The sequence below is a fragment of the Bubalus kerabau genome, chromosome 21, assembly GCF_029407905.1.
Source record: "Bubalus kerabau isolate K-KA32 ecotype Philippines breed swamp buffalo chromosome 21, PCC_UOA_SB_1v2, whole genome shotgun sequence".
NCBI classification, from domain to species: domain Eukaryota; kingdom Metazoa; phylum Chordata; class Mammalia; order Artiodactyla; family Bovidae; genus Bubalus; species Bubalus kerabau.
This window is the reverse complement of record NC_073644.1, coordinates 26328832-26344890: the sequence shown is the minus strand read 5'-3', so window position 1 is coordinate 26344890 and position 16059 is coordinate 26328832. Positions and strand designations below refer to the sequence as shown.

General features: G+C 35.5%; 1 protein-coding gene across 18 annotated transcripts in view; it reads right to left on the bottom strand.

Moving 5' to 3' along the window:
- NOL4 (nucleolar protein 4) overlaps window positions 1-16059 on the bottom strand; it is a 555347-nt gene that overhangs the window by 110906 nt on the left and 428382 nt on the right. For all 18 annotated transcript variants that reach the window (XM_055559249.1, XM_055559238.1, XM_055559237.1 and 15 more), the window contains one exon: window positions 553-666. In XM_055559249.1, the coding sequence (XP_055415224.1) occupies window positions 553-666 (114 nt within the window). The remainder of the gene's footprint in view (window positions 1-552; window positions 667-16059) is intronic.

Here is a 16059-nt window from a genome sequence, read left to right as displayed (position 1 = left end):
TACTTAATGGTTATACAGTAAATTATTTGTTAATGAGAATGTAAGCCCAGGATGTAGTTTTTAATTATTTTATACCCCATTTTATGACTTTCTAGTCTTCAAGATTATATTGTGTTTTCTGTATTCCCAGCATAACCTATTGAAATTTGGCAGTGGACCAGAGGAAATTAAAGAGATGTTCACTTCCATTTAAAAAGAGCACAATCAGGTTACTATCATAAAAGATCAGATAAATTTATGAAATTATTGTAAGTGATCAGTTAGAGCATCTTATTTAAATAAGTCACTAGATTTCAAATTGGATACTAAAAAGAATTATAGCTCATTAATTTTACAACTGTCCATTTTTCATCAGAGAAAAATTTTGTCATTGCATCTCCACTGGTCTCACAGAGATGTATTTTCAAGTTTCACCTCACATCACACAAAGAAAAGCAATCTCTCTGTGGACTTCAAATCCATTCCAGAGATTTTGCTCTTCCTCATGAATCAGATTAACTTGACCATATTTGCAACAGCTGAGAGTCGCCAGTCCACAAGACTCCTCAGTACCTGCTGTCTGTCCAGGCGCATCCTCTTGGCAGCATTTCTACTCTCGCTCTCACAGGCTGAGGCCAAGATACTCTCAGCAACTGCTGAAGTAAGGTGGGAAGGAATAGGTCGAGACTAAAAGAAAAGAGAGAAAAGAACATGAAAAAATTATTAACAGTATCATTAAGAGACCAACACTACGCTCAGAAGATATCATAGGACGTGCAAGAGTATCAATTTATTCCAACTGAACTGATTTTGATAGAAAAAGGAAATGGAAATTTCAAAGATGAATAATGAGAGCTAGTTAGAGGTTAACGTTAGAGATACTACAGATCCATCATTCACTCCCATAGCTCCTTTGTCACAAGTGTTTAATCTGGGCCATTAAGTTTGAACAGGCAGTGGCAAAATTCCTGACTGGGTTTTGTAAGGAAAACAAGTCCTTTATTTCTCTTATAACCTACGACAATGCACAAAAAAACAAAACAAGAGACGGGGCTGAAACAGTTGGAAAAACTGACAGACACTCTGACCATGCCAAACCATCTTAACATGAAATATTATGGCTATTTACAGGCTAAGTTGTGACACAATTGATACAAATAAAATCCTTTTAAAAAAAACTTACTTTAGCTTAAAAACAAAATGAAAATTCAGGCCTACAACAATTTTTCTATAACAAAAATTCAGTGTTCTAGACGTGAGATGAGTATGTGCCTACATGTTTTATTTATAAAATATGTGTTAATATCAATAATGTAATGGGTACATATTGGAAATCCATCTTCTATGTAGCTCACATTAAAATTCATTAAACCCCTAAGTTCCTAATTAGGTACAAAGTGTTTGTGATTTTCCGTATCATTCATGATAATCTGAAAAGTTTTCCATTTTCCCCATAATTACATGCAAAATTATCTAACTGAAAGATGAAGTACTTAAAGATACTGAACATTTTTTTAAAAAGTAAGACAAGCAAATGGTAGATAAGAAGATATTAATGCATAAAAATTAAATCAGGTGAGACAGCAAAATATGAAATTACAAAAAAAAAAAAAGAGTCTTTTAGGAAACTAGCATATGTAATGGCATGCTATCTCAGGTTTTCAAAGCCTCCATCCAAATTACATGTGGATACCACACATATTTACTAGAAGCCACCAAACTCATAACAATCTTTTAAGTATTTTTGTAAATGAACGTGAACATGCCTTTATTGGACTTGATTCATTTTGCTAACTCTGGCATGTCTCATGTGCTTTAGCAAACTGAACCATAGCACTTCTATCTCAAACAATATTCTAAAACAGATAAATACAGACCCACAGTGCTTTAATGGATACTTCTCAGTAGCACTTGTTCAGTGCAGAAAGAGACCAGGCTTTGACCTTGCTTGAACTAGGAAGAAATTTCTGCTGCTACCTCAGCCAACTCCCCCAGGTTTCCAACTCCAAAGTGGCCTCTGCAGGCAAAAGGTAGGAAAGGTATGCGGTACAGTCTCCACTTGCTAGCCCTGTAAGATATTGGAAACACTGGCTGGACAACTCTGATAGCAAAGCATTAGGATTCTCGGGATGCGATTTTTCCAACAGAAAGAAAAGAAAGAGGCCCCATAGGTAGCAGGAAGAAAGAAGCAAAAATATTTTGACAAGGAAATTACAAAGCCAGGACTCTATATTGGGAATAGAGAGGGTCAAGTGCGGTAAACATTTAAAATTTTTAAACTGCCATAAAGGATATATACGTAATTTCGAAATGAATATTGCTTCATTTCTTTCTGCACTTCGCTAAATATGAATAAGACAGTCTAGCTCAGAACTGAAAATATATTCAGCTACAAAAATCAGTGTTTCATTAAAAGACGGCCATAGCGTGGCTCAAAATTATACTCTAAACTTCATGGAAATTGGATATTCAATGTTGTCCTGATATACAACTGAACTGATTCAGTTGATATACAACTGAATTATGTTTTGAGGCAAAGGGGTCATAGGAAAAATGGGAATAAGAACATTCCCTTATTAAAAAAAAATCATTTATTTGACTGTAGCTGGCATTATTCAAATACTAGAAGTGAAACTGCATACCTTTATAAACTACATCTTTCGATACTTCATTTGGTTCTAGACACTGAATTAACAAAAGCAAAGCACAGTATCAGCAGTCTCTATGAAAGTTCTTCATCCATTTCATTTATTCTTTTAACCTGGTATTTCTATTCAAAATTAGAAATATATAATACTACGTGCTATGCTTAGTTCCTCAGTCGTGTCTGACTCTTTGCGACTCCATGGACTATAGCCTGCCAGGCTCCTCATCCATGGAGATTCTCTAAGCAAGAATACTGGAGTGGGTTGCTGTGCCTTCCTCCAGGGGATCTTCCCAACCCAGGGATCAAACCCAGGTCTCCTGCATTGCAGGTGGATTCTTTCCTGTCTGAGCCACCAGGGAAGCCCATATAATACTATGAAGTTTCATCAAGCAGATTAAATTGTAGCAGTAAATACATATATCCCTTAAATAAATAAAAGTTTGTAGAAAAGAGAGAACACAAGGTAAAACATCTTTTGAAGTAAAATTAGTTGGTAGAATTTCCTCTCAAATTCTGTTTTTTTTTTTTTAATATTTAAAACGGGAAATGACTTTTACTAGAAGAGTATACGTTATTGTGTATAATAACTATATAGTTTCCTTATTGAGAAAATGATAGAGTTGGGTTTTTCCCAGATATATTTATTTGGTTTTCTCAGAAACTAGAATAATGTCCTGGCTGAGTAGGATGAGATATTTCTTAAGGTCACTGGGTAACCTATTCATTTCAAGATTTTGGGGAAAAAGTTGACTGCAAGATAAAGCAATCATGTACTCTTTCCTATTAAGAGGAAGCAATGGGTAGAAGCAAAGATATGTGATAAAACATGGCCAGAGGTTACACAATATAATTTTGAAATTAGAGTTGTTCTGAGTTTATTGTAGAATCATAACCTGACAACTGTAAATGGCCATAGCGATCATTCAATGCAAGTTTCTTTAAACTTTGAAGAAACTTTTCTGCCTAATTCTGAACTGGAAATAGAAGCCAGGTTTCATGTACCGCAGTTCTCATCTCTTCCACTCTCCTAAATTCTGTTGTATACTTAGTACTTTTACATAATTCATTATGAATAAAAATATTTTAGGAGAAATGTTTACACATAAACTCTTGGCTCAACTAAAAATAAGCATACCAAAGATAGCTATTTAGACATTTGTTTACAATTATAACTAATAAGCTCATGGGAGAAGGGCAGAATGAATGAATGAATAAAATCTCTCTTACAGTTTAAGAGATATATATGTGTTTTTCAAGGAGTTTAAACTATACTAACTAAAGACAAAATATGTGTCTCCAAGAACACCAGTCCAGTTCATTCTCATTAATTTTAAGATAAATATTAATAATACCTAACTCATAATGAGTGCTTAGGTGTGGAGGCATTAACACAAGAATCTTAGGTTCATTATCTGATTTCTTCCAAACAACACTTGAGGAAAAAATATACTACTTATATCACTCTTTTAAAGAAAACCAAATTAAATCCCTATATAATTTTCCCAAGATCACACAGCTATGATGTGGAAACACCAATATGTAATTCTGATGATACGTTTGGAATAATATTCCTTAGTAAAACTTATTCTCATTTTAAAACTAAGGCCTCAATGAGTTTAAAGAAAACTAGAGCTCTTAAATACTACACATTCTTATAGAGGAATCCCTGTACAGCTAATTCAATTTTGCACTGAAACAAAGAATGTATTAGGACCTTCTTAAAGTCCTTATCTTTGAGTGGTCAAAATCCTCGTAAAATGTTTTCCTATTAATTTTTTAAAACTCTTCTTCATTAATAACATGATAAAATGGAACTTAATTCAGTCACAAATTGTAAACTGAAGCAATCTAAATTCACAAGATTTTCATTTTGGAGCAAACAGAAGTTCCAAGAAATTACTGTAACACATGAAACATAATAAAGCTTAGTTTCATGCTCAAAATGAGAATGAGGAGCCAGGCAGAGAAGTTCTTTTCTGTTCTTTTTTTCCTGTAAGGCAATCCTGGTAAACATCCCCTTGGTTCTAATACTGATGAGCCAGTAGTGAATGCTAATGCTGATCAATACACAGAGTTCAGTTATGCTGTACCCAGCTATACTTTACTAAATATGAAAGAATTTTGCTGATTTTGCCTCCATAATGTAGCTAATATCTATTTCACAACTCAAAAGTACTTAGACCAAGACAGTGAGAAGGAAATTAATCAACTGTGTTCCTTATAAAAGCAGTGTTAAGAGAGAAATTTGAAACTATTATTTAGCATGAGTTCTTAGAACCATCTTCATAGGAATGCTCCTTTCCTTTGTTACATTTAATCACAGAGAGCTTATTCTAAAATCATCTCTTCAGTGTTTTCCTGGCAGTACATTAAGGGCTGTAGTCATGGGTTCCACCAGGGATAAATGCAGAAGATTCCTTCTAACACCAGTAACACACACAAGCTTCCATTGTAATAACTTGAAATAATAATATTTCAACAAAAAATCAAATGCAAAGAATAGATATTATCAGTAGATAATTTATGGAAAATAATACTTCTCCTTGTGATTGAATATAGCTCAGTAAATCTACTATTTGGTATATATCTTAAAAAATTTAAAAATGATTTAAGAATGTGTATAATCATCCACTTTATATGATCTATACCAAGATTGAGATTTGTTACCTATTTCTTTCCTGGATATGAGCTGATCCTAACTAGCCCGCACTAATTATCTCTTCATAATTAACTGTCATGCTCAACTGGGATGACTTGATCTATCCTCAGCACTGTCCTTACTGTAATAATTATTTATGCCCAAATCCATAGTGGCTGTTTCATTAAACAGATGGCTAAACAGTCCTGTGGGGCTTTTGGAGTGTAAAAAGTCACATTTTAATTGGGGACTTAGGATGTGATTGCTGTTAGCACAAAGTAAGTGTGTCTTTCCTCATTTATGCATGTAAAACCTACCACACCATTTTTTGGTCTTAAAACTGAAACAATGTTAGAATTCTCTGAACTTCTGCTGTACCCTTAGGATGTGGTAGGGTTTTTTTTTTTTTTTGGAAGTTATAAAAAAATAAAAAGAAATCAAGAATGTAAGCTTATGTTCATGGGAGACTGTGGCAATGCTCTCCATTCCAGTGTTTAAATAGAGCTTAATCAAGTATTAGACAAGCCGGATTAGAGCAACTGTGACATCCACCGGAGATTTTAAGTGAATGAGTTTTTTCAAAGTAATTAAAGCAAGTGATTCAGTAGTCAGAGTGTAGGTAGGTTACATCCTAAATTAAGATGATATCTCCCAATCTTGTTACTTTATAAAATACATAATTTGACAATTCTGCAGCTTGAATGACATGCATATCCTATCATCCCAAAATGGTATACTCATGCCTCATCACATAACTGTTACAGTGTAAAAAGTTGCAGCTCCCAAGGTATCCCTTCTTCTGAACAGGCAGCTTCACCTATGGACATCAGTGGACTAAAGTAAAGTTTAGCAACTATGTCAGACAGACCTAGATTATTACTATGTAATTGCCTCCTTGCAATCTGCCTGATCACTTTTGCTATTTAATCTCTGTGAGCCTCATTCATTCTGCCAAGTATCATTATTTTATTTTTATCTTTATGAATGGCAAAATTGAGGTTCCTCAGCTAGTTATGAATAGGAAAAATAATCTCTGTGTCAGGGAGAAGTAGTTAGAATTCCATGAAGGAAGGCACATAAAGTCACTGATATCTTTACTAGCTTACTGAACAAATATACTTCATGAGCACTTTCTGTATTTCAGGTACCGTGCCAAGTCCACATATATGGAGATAAACAAAATCAGTACTATCTCTATTATCATAGAGTTCACTTAAGTTAGTACAGTGCTTAGCATATAGGGTATATGCTATGCTATGCTAAGTCACTTCAGTCGTGTCCGATTCTGTGTGACCCCATAGACGGCAGCCACCAGGCTCCCCCGTCCCTGGGATTCTCCAGGCAAGAACACTGGAGTGGGTTGTCATTTCCTTCTCCAATGCATGAAAGTGAAAAGTGAAAGCGAAGTCGCTCAGTCGTGTCCGACTCTTAGCGACCCCATGGACTGCAGCCTACCAGGATCCTCCGTCCATGGGATTTTCCAGGCAAAAGTACTGGAGTGGGGTGCCATTGCCTTCTCCATAGGGTATAACATACATGTAATAAAGCATGTTCATTACAGACTCACAATCTTTTATAAGCAATTCTAAAATCCTAGAGTTGTATAAGCTGAAATATTTCATGCACTCAGGGCAAACTCAGTTGGCAGAAGAAACTGATTATGAGGTATTTATAATGTTTCTTTTTTCTTATTTCTATGAATATTCCTAAGTTTTGCAGCAGAAAGACTAATATATTTGTGTATGGGATGTTTCTCCAGACCCTATTGTGAGTGTTAAGCAATAAATAGAAGATACACTTTATCATGTCTCCCAAATCAAAAAAGTTCTGAATTCTGGACCACTGATGATCCACGTTTTTAGATAAGGATGGTGCATGTGGACTAAAGCAGAAGGCACACTGTCTTGAAACTCACTCTGTGGGGTTTCAGTGGATGTGATAAGCAAAGTCCCTTACTGACCTGACTCTGGCATGGGAGATCATTCCTTTGTTCCCAGTGACTGTTCCAAGAAATGGACATGTGATCCAAATACGGCTAATCCAAGTCCTTTCATGGAAAGTACCTGCAGCTGAAAGATGGAAGACTACTCCTGGATTGGGAGTTTTAAGAAGCTTAGAGCTGCTGATGGCAACATTTTCAAACAGGTAGCAAGACTCTGAGAGGTAAAGTATTAGGAGAGCAGCAGAACCCTGACGTTTGAGCCCATGGATCCAGCTATGTGAGAATCCTTGGACTTCCCAGTTTGAGAAAAATCTCTTGACCAGTTTAAAATGAGTTTTAAAATGTATTTTAAACAAAAATGCTCATTAACCTTCATCTAGGCTTTGATTTCATTATAAGTATTTGATTATGAATTGATAGTCTTTGCTTTGGCCTTAAGTTTAGAACACTATTGGCCTTTAACAATGATCTTTCACAAATACCTGGGGAATTGCTGATTTTATAGTTGAAACTAAAGCCCAATTTGGCTAAATGTCATCTGACAATACATCTGATCAAGATGAGATAAACTAAACTTTCAACTAAAATGACATTTTCATTTCTATTTATTAAAATCTCCACTAGGAAATATCTTTTAATCCTGAAGATAAGTGATTATACATACTTATGGTTATTGTGGATCATGACATCTTTTCTCCTAATTTGTGAAACCTAAAACGATATACGAATTCTATTCATACAATTAATATCACTACCTATTCACACTAATTGCCAAATAGATAAAAAACATTTTTTAAATAGTGTTTCAAGAGCTAAAAAGAGGGTTAAAATAAAATGTTATATGACTGCCTTCTTTAGGAAACTAATCCTGCTAAATATTTTGTTATCAGTTATCAGTAATTTTTAAAATTGAAATGCCAGTTGTAGAATACTGTGAAAGGGTATACGATAAACATTAGCTTATCTCCCAACTGATTTCTACCACAAAGTAGCACATTGTGAATGTCCATTCATCCACTCATCCTTCATTCAACAATTTTACCTCAACTGAATTCAACAGATTAAGCAGCTTCACAAGCAACTAATTATGCTATAGAAGACACAGTGGATGATACAGAGATGAACAAGTTAAGCAGCAGAGTAGTCAAGGAACGTAACTTCTTATTAGGGAGCTAAGGCCCATATATAAAAAACAGTAATATGAGACAGGATAAAATAAAACTACAAAAGTACCACAAAGTACAATTTGCACATGAAAGAAAGAAAGATTTAAAGCTGTTTTTAGCCAAAAGTGAGGATTCAATAGATACAAACATTGGATTTAGTTCCCTTGGGAGTTCACAGATTGAGACAGCAAGGGTTTCCTAGAAAAGGGAGCAGTAAAATGAATTTCAGATTAGACTGCATTTATCATGTTCCTCAGAGACCAGGTAACAAACCATGCAGGAGTTTTCATATCTGTTATTTCAGATGTTGTTGGTTTTCACATATAAGTGCTATTTGTTTCTGAAGCACAAGAGATACAAAGTCCACAAGTAACAGCTGATAAAACATGGCTAAGAACCAAGATCCAGTGACTAAAATCAGGAGCTTTTCTTCAGATTTGCTTACTGCTAATTTTCCAATGTTTCATTCTGGGTTGTCTCCTTTCTCTTAGAGTACATTTTAGGTCATCCAGAGATAGCTTGTGAGTGGTATTGTAATTTCAGTAGTTGTCTGAGGTGTCTTTCTTCCTTATTTTGGAAGTAGAGTTTAGTTGGGTGTTGATTTGTAGATTAAATGTAGCTTCTCTAAACGATTTTTTTTTCCTTAGTATTTTGAAGATTGTCATCCAACATCTATTTTGAGGACGAGTATTATGTTCCGTGTGTTATACTGTTTTAGATAGTTTCTTGTTTCTTGCTGGTGACACCTGAGAATTTCTTGGGTCTCCTGCAGTTCTGCCTTGACACACACAGGTGTGACTGTCTTTATTTGTGCCACCCAGAACTGGCCTGTTTCTCTCTTCTTAGTATTCATGGCCTAGTACATTTTGAAAAATCCTTCCTCCTTATTTGTTTTAATGTTGTACTCATGCTGATTTCTCCTTTGGAATGTCTACTAGGTCTATATCATTTCTAGTCCCCAAGTAAACGTCTTTTTCAAATTCTCCCTCTCTTTTTTCCTTTCTGTGAGAAATTTCCATAGTTCTGTGTTCCAGTTTATTGATTTTCTCTTTGGATGAATCATCTTATCTGCTGTTTAACCCATATAATAAGGCTCTAATTTCAATATTTATAATGCCCATCATTTCAGTTTTTGAAATGGGATTCCCCAGTGGCCTTGATGGTAAAGCATCTGCCCACAATGCAGGAGACCCAGGTTTGATCTCTTGCCTAGAAAATTCCATGGATGGAGGAGCCTGGTGGGCTACAGTCCATGGGGTCGCAAAGAGTCAGACACAACTGAGTGACTTCACTTTCTTTTCAGTTTTTGAAGCTATCGTTTGACGTTTGTAATTCTCCCTTAATGAGAGGGCAGGCAACGGTCCCAGCTTTATATACAGTTTTCAGTTCATGTTCCTGCCTAGTTACAAACCAAAATCCACATCTCCTAAACTTGAGTTGGCATTCAACCCCAGCCCTAATCTGTCTGGGCCTCAAGTCACTTTTTCTATCTCCATATCAAATTAAGGGCTCACAACTCTGGCTGAGAGTTTTCTATTAATTTCAAGTCCTGAGAATTCCTTTTCTTTCTTCTGAGCTTATAGAGGTATTTAAAAATTGTAATTTTTTTTTTTTTACTCAGGATTTATATGTATTTGTAGATAGAAGGTGAGTGGGGTGTATGAGAGGTATTCCATGAGTCTCAGGTCAACATAATACTTAAGGATCTATTGATGAGCAAATCTGAAAGGTATGAAGGCTGTATTCTTTACAGTTTAGTTACTCTTCAACTTTAGTAAATAAAATACATTCAGTAAATAAAGAGAATAGTACCCATGAACCCTGAATCAGGACAAATCAGTGGACCAAGAGAGCACACACTGAGAGAAAGAGTTGCGGTTCCCTGTGATGACCTACACCAGTGGTCCCCAAACTTTCTAGGGACCAGTTTCATGGAAGACAATTTTTCTATGGACAGGGGAGGTAGAGGGTGGATGGTTTCCAGATGATTTAAATGTGTTACATTTATTGTGCATGCTATTTCTACTATTATTACATCAGCTCTAGCTCAGATCTTCAGGGATTAGATCCTGGAGGTTGGGGATCCCTGATCTAGACATTAAAGGAAATAACAGAGCATATCAGACGAAAGGGTAGAAAGGGGCCAGATTATCATTAATTATTATTAATAAAAAGCTGATCATTTTATTTACATTATATAAAGTAATACCCCAACAGCCCTCTCCTTTAAAAAAATGGAGACTCAGAAACATCACATTAAATTGCACAGGAATTCAACCTAGGTCTCTCAGTTTTAAAAGGCCATATACTAACACTATAATAAGAAATTTAGAATTTTTCCTGAAGTGATAAAAATTCGACAGTATCAAAGCCAAAATTGAGGAAGACTTCTCCAGGTGGGAAGGCAGATTTATCATAAGGCCAATGAAGTATAGGCCCCAGGGTTCTTCAACTGGATGGAACTAATAATATTGAAGTTTCTAGATGATGTAAGATTACAGGTAGGAATGGGAAAACAAAATAAAAGTATCAGTATTTATATATGTGTATCTGGAAATTGTCTAAAGATATGTCTGAAGTAAAAGATTTGAGTCTTCTAGATTTCTCTGTTTTAAAAAATTTATTGTGTATTTTTTTCTAATTGTAGATATATATTCATCCTTCTATATACATTTTTTTAATTCATAATTTTGTGTTACTTTACTTTTGAAAAAGGTCCCAAATTTCAGGTGCAAGTCCTAGTTTTGTCTCTGCTTGCAAATAGAGGGTAGGGAAGGAGTGTAGATGGAAGTAGGAAGTTGAGTGAGAAGAATTATGCAAGATGTGTGAGAAGCTAGAAATAAAATGATAGCTGATAAAATTCAAAATTATGGGACTGATTTGGGAAAGACAGAAGAGGAAGAATAAACAGACGTTAGTCAGTGGGAGGATGCAAGTCATAAATATAAAGAGAGTCAGACATCATTCCAAGTTTATGAACTTTGGTGTGAATGACAATAGGGGCAACTGCTGGAACTAGGTAAGTCAAGAAGAATTTGCTGGTGACTTGGTAGATGAGGCAGATCAATGGAGAGAACAGGTGATAGAGAATATAGAGAAATCAGTGAGGATATAACAGTACATTTGTCTAGCATCTGACTGAGATGTGGAATGAAATACCAAGGCTTTGTATATGACTGAGATCTACTTTGAGAGTTGCTTTTGTTTAGTCATCAAGTTGTGTCCACCTCTTTCACGACCCCAAGGCCTATAGCCTGCCATGGGATTCTCCAGGCAAGAACACTGGAGTGGGTTGCCATTTCCTTCTCCAAGGGGCTTCCTGACCCAGGGATTGAACTTGTATCTCCTGCTTACCAGGTGGATTCTTTACCACTAGTACCACCTGGGAGAAGGCAATGGCACCCCACTCCAATACTCTTGCCTGGAAAATCCCATGGATGGAGGAGCCTGGTAGGCTGCAGTACATGGGGTCATGAAGAGTCAGACACGACTAAGTGACTTCACTTTCACTTTTCACTTTCATGCATTGGAGAAGGAAATGGCAACCCACTCCAGTGTTCTTACCTGGAGAATCCCAGAGACGGGAGCCTGGTGGGCTGCCCGTCTATGGGGTTGCACAGAGTCAGATATGACTGAAGCGACTTAGCAGCAGCAGCGCCACCTGGGAAGCCCTCACTTAGACAGGAGAGAAGTCTATAAGGGGGCAAACCTCTGCAGCTATGGAGACAGTAAGGTGCAGTAAGTACATGGCCAAACACAGAAACTTCAGCAGTGCCCCAAATCAAGAAAAATGTACAAGAGTAGAAACAGGAAAAAAAAGTCTTAAAAAAATAGGGTGATTTATAGTCGAGGATGCAATTTTTGGATTTGGTGCAAAGGTGGTCATGAGCTCTTCATGAGAAGTAATTCAATATGGTGGTGAGAACGACAACTCACTGAAATAAGGGACTATTAGTGGAGGTGGTGGTAACAGGTATCATTTGTGAGTATAAAAAAATCATTCAGGAAACATGGCAAAGAAAGACTCATTGAGTCTTCAAAGAAAGATTATAGAAGCCATTAAACTCAATATCTCTATCTATTTGGAATCTGGGGAGTTTTTTAAGGCAGAAGATAAGGAAAGGGGAAACAGCGAAAGGGGAAAGCTGAAACTATGACCACTGGGATGGTCACAGAAGCAATGCTCCGAAGGAGGTCAAGTTACAGGCAGCAGAAGCAGCCGGTGATCCAGAGCAAGGAAGACCAGAACACTGTCTCTGTAAAGACAGCAGAGGATACTTAAAACATTTCACATGATTGTGAAAACTTTTAACATAGCTGGGGCAGGCTCCTTGAGAGAAAGCAAAGATTAAGGTATACCCATACGAATAATGACTGAACTAATTAATACTCACTGGAACTGAGAAAGTTAAAGAACTACGAGTGTAGAACATTAGCTGTCAATTATTTAGAAAAGTATTATAGGATGAAATTTAGAAAGAAATATTATGAAGAAAGAACTTAGAAGATGTTATAGATGTATCCTGGGGGATAGTAGATGACATCTATAAAAGAGAGGGCAAAAAAATGGCACAACTAGCAGGTGGGGAATTCAAACAAAATGTGTTTGCTAATTAGCTTCAATTAAGTGAATTGGTCACAGGGAGAGAAACTGGCACAGTTGTGATCACAATGCATGAAGAATATTGTGAATAATAATGGCTGCAGATATAAAGCTTTTCATCAAGGTCTTGTATGGAGGCCTCATGATATTTCTGGTCAAATGTTTAGTTTAAAGAAGCACTTTAGTTCATTTTTATGGTGGCTCTATTTGCTAAAGAATAAACAGCAAGTGTCACTGTGGCTTTTGTCACCTATACACAGTCTATTTCATGGCTATAAAAGCTGTCAATTGAAGAAAAATTATGATCTCTCTACGTTAGTTTGCATCAGACAAATAGAGGCAAAGGATATATAATAGTCAAATTCGCTAAACAAATGTACCATTTCCTAAACATTTAATACTTATTTTTTAATGAAAAAAAAACTGTGAAACCAGAAGGTCAGATAGCAAAATTACCGAGGAGGGTATTATAGAATGCAGATAAAAAATACTGTGAATAAAAAACTTAGAAGATGGCCTGAAATGATGGTGTTTCCATAATTAGATTATTTACACATTTGTTTTAAAATTATATCTCTCCTCACCAAAAACAGATACCAGAGCTACCAAGGAAATATATACACTAAAACAAACTAAACAGATAACTGGGAAAGAGATAACTCAGAAAGATTTTGGCTCTAAACTTCCTGACAGGCAAAAAGTGAACCTAGTAAGGTAATGATGAGAAAACATAAAAGCACTCTATTTCTGTAGGGGAAACACATGTTTTTTTCATTACATGCTAAAAGAGGGTTCCAAATGAGATCATTTATAGTGGACATTCACAAGTCTAAGGGACAATGTTCCTGGAAAAATTCTTCAAAAAATAGCATGAGATTAATTCTTGAAACAAATATGATCAAATAAATAATATTAAAGGACAAGTTAATAGGTAATTTTTCAAGAGATTGAGTTTATGGAATTCAAATACCTAGGCTACTTGATGTGAATAAAGAACTTAGAAGATGGTCTGAAAATGAGATACAAAATTTGAGGTACATGAGGCAGAATGGATTGAAAGTCTTTGACTATATCCTCCAAATATTTCCATTTAAGTTTTACAAAAATGCATCTAAACATATGCAGCCTGGTAAAAGATTCTCTAAATAATGCAAACTCAGAAAATAAAAAGAGAAATCATATCCACAACACAAATGATACTTAGGTATGAGCCAACCCCACCTTGTTCATAAAGGTTTGCTTTTACTGTTTAATCTATCATAGGTGCTCTTGAATTTAAGATCAGGACACAGTGGAGCAATACATTTCTTTTCTGGAACAATCAACAAATAGTCTTTAGAAAACTAACTGAAGTAACTTGAGTGTCAAAGCTGCATAACAGAATCAATAATGATTTGATACATTTGTCTAAGGATTAATATAATGGCTATCTAACTCAATGGTTCTTAAAATCTATTGAAAACTAACATAGTACTCTGTATTAAGCTTCTTGGATTTACTTTTCATAAAACATATTCTTTTATATTCAACACTGAAGAACTTATGATTTGAGATCATTGGAAACAATGAATTAGTGAAAATGTGTAGAAAAGTAAATAATAAGGTTTTTTAACTTCATGCATTATAGAGACTGTTTGGTGCAATGACATAGAGATTTTCACTACTTAGGCTATTAAGACCTTTGGGGTCTTAATGATTTCAGTGAAATAAGAATGCATAAATAAATATTCTAATATTTGTATGCATTCAGAGAAGTCAATGAAAAGTACTTGTGCTCTGAATTCTTAAGGGATAAAAGAAGTGAAAGTAAAAGTTGCTCAGTCATGTCTGACTCTTTGTGACTCCATGGACTAAAGCCCATCAGGTTCCTCTGTCCATGGAGTTCTCCAAGCAAGAACACTGGAGTGGGTAGCCATTCCCTTCTCCAGGGGATCTTCCCAACCCAGAGATCAAACTCAGGTCTCCTGCATTGCAGGTGGATTCTTTACCATCTGAGCCACCAGGGAAGCCTCATCTTAAGGGATAGTGTAGTGTACATTAATTAAAAATGAATATTTTTTGTACTAACAACAGCAGAAATTAGAGTGAAAGTCCGATTCTTAAATATAATACTAACATAAGGGCTAAGTCGCTTCAGTTGTGTCCAACTCTTTGTGAACCCATGGACTGTAGCCTGCCAGGCTCCTCTGTGTCTATGGGATTCTCCAGGCAAGAATACTGGAGTGAACTGCCATTCCTCCTCCAGGGGATCTTCCTGACCCAGGGATTGAACCTGAGTCTCTTACGTCTCCTGCAATGGCAGGTGGGTTCTTTACCATTAGTGTTACCTGGGAAACCCCTAATACTAATATAAGTTGTGATAAACCACTTCTATGGGAATATCTCTTTGAATTTCTGAATCAAAGTCAGGAAGGAACTATGTAATTTAATATTTTGTATTTTGCTTTACTTACAGAGTCTGTTGCCTTAAAGACCATAAGTAACTGGATGAGCTAAGCTTGCTGAATGTCACTTTCATACATTCATTTTAAAATACAGAATCCCCTATCAAATAGTCCTACAACTTTCCAATTATTCTCTTCAAATATATTGAAGTCGTCTTTAGGTTGTTTCATTGACTTATCAAGTACTACAAAATAATTTGCATGTAAACATAATCATATATTAAAAATGATACACATTTTCTGCATGTCTTCATACAGCAAAAATAATAAAAGAAAGCCTTTTCAAATGTTACAATTTTTAAAATTATTGATATTATATTAATTTTAAAATTATGATGGCAAGAATATTAATGTACAGTATTTAGTTGGAATTACTACCTGCCCTAGTCATGCCTTCCCTATTTGTTCCAGGCAAGGATGAGTGTTTAAAATGATGACACACTCCATGAACATGAAGTCATATGCAAAGCACGTCAAAATTCTGGTGTTAAATAGATGGCAAATTTAATATTTAATTCTAGTAGTACATTATTGAATAATATATTTTTAAAAAATAGGCTAAACTACAACATCAATTTTCATCTGTGTTTTTCATTTGTTTAATGTAGGCCTTGGACTTCCCTAGTGGCTCAGACAGTAA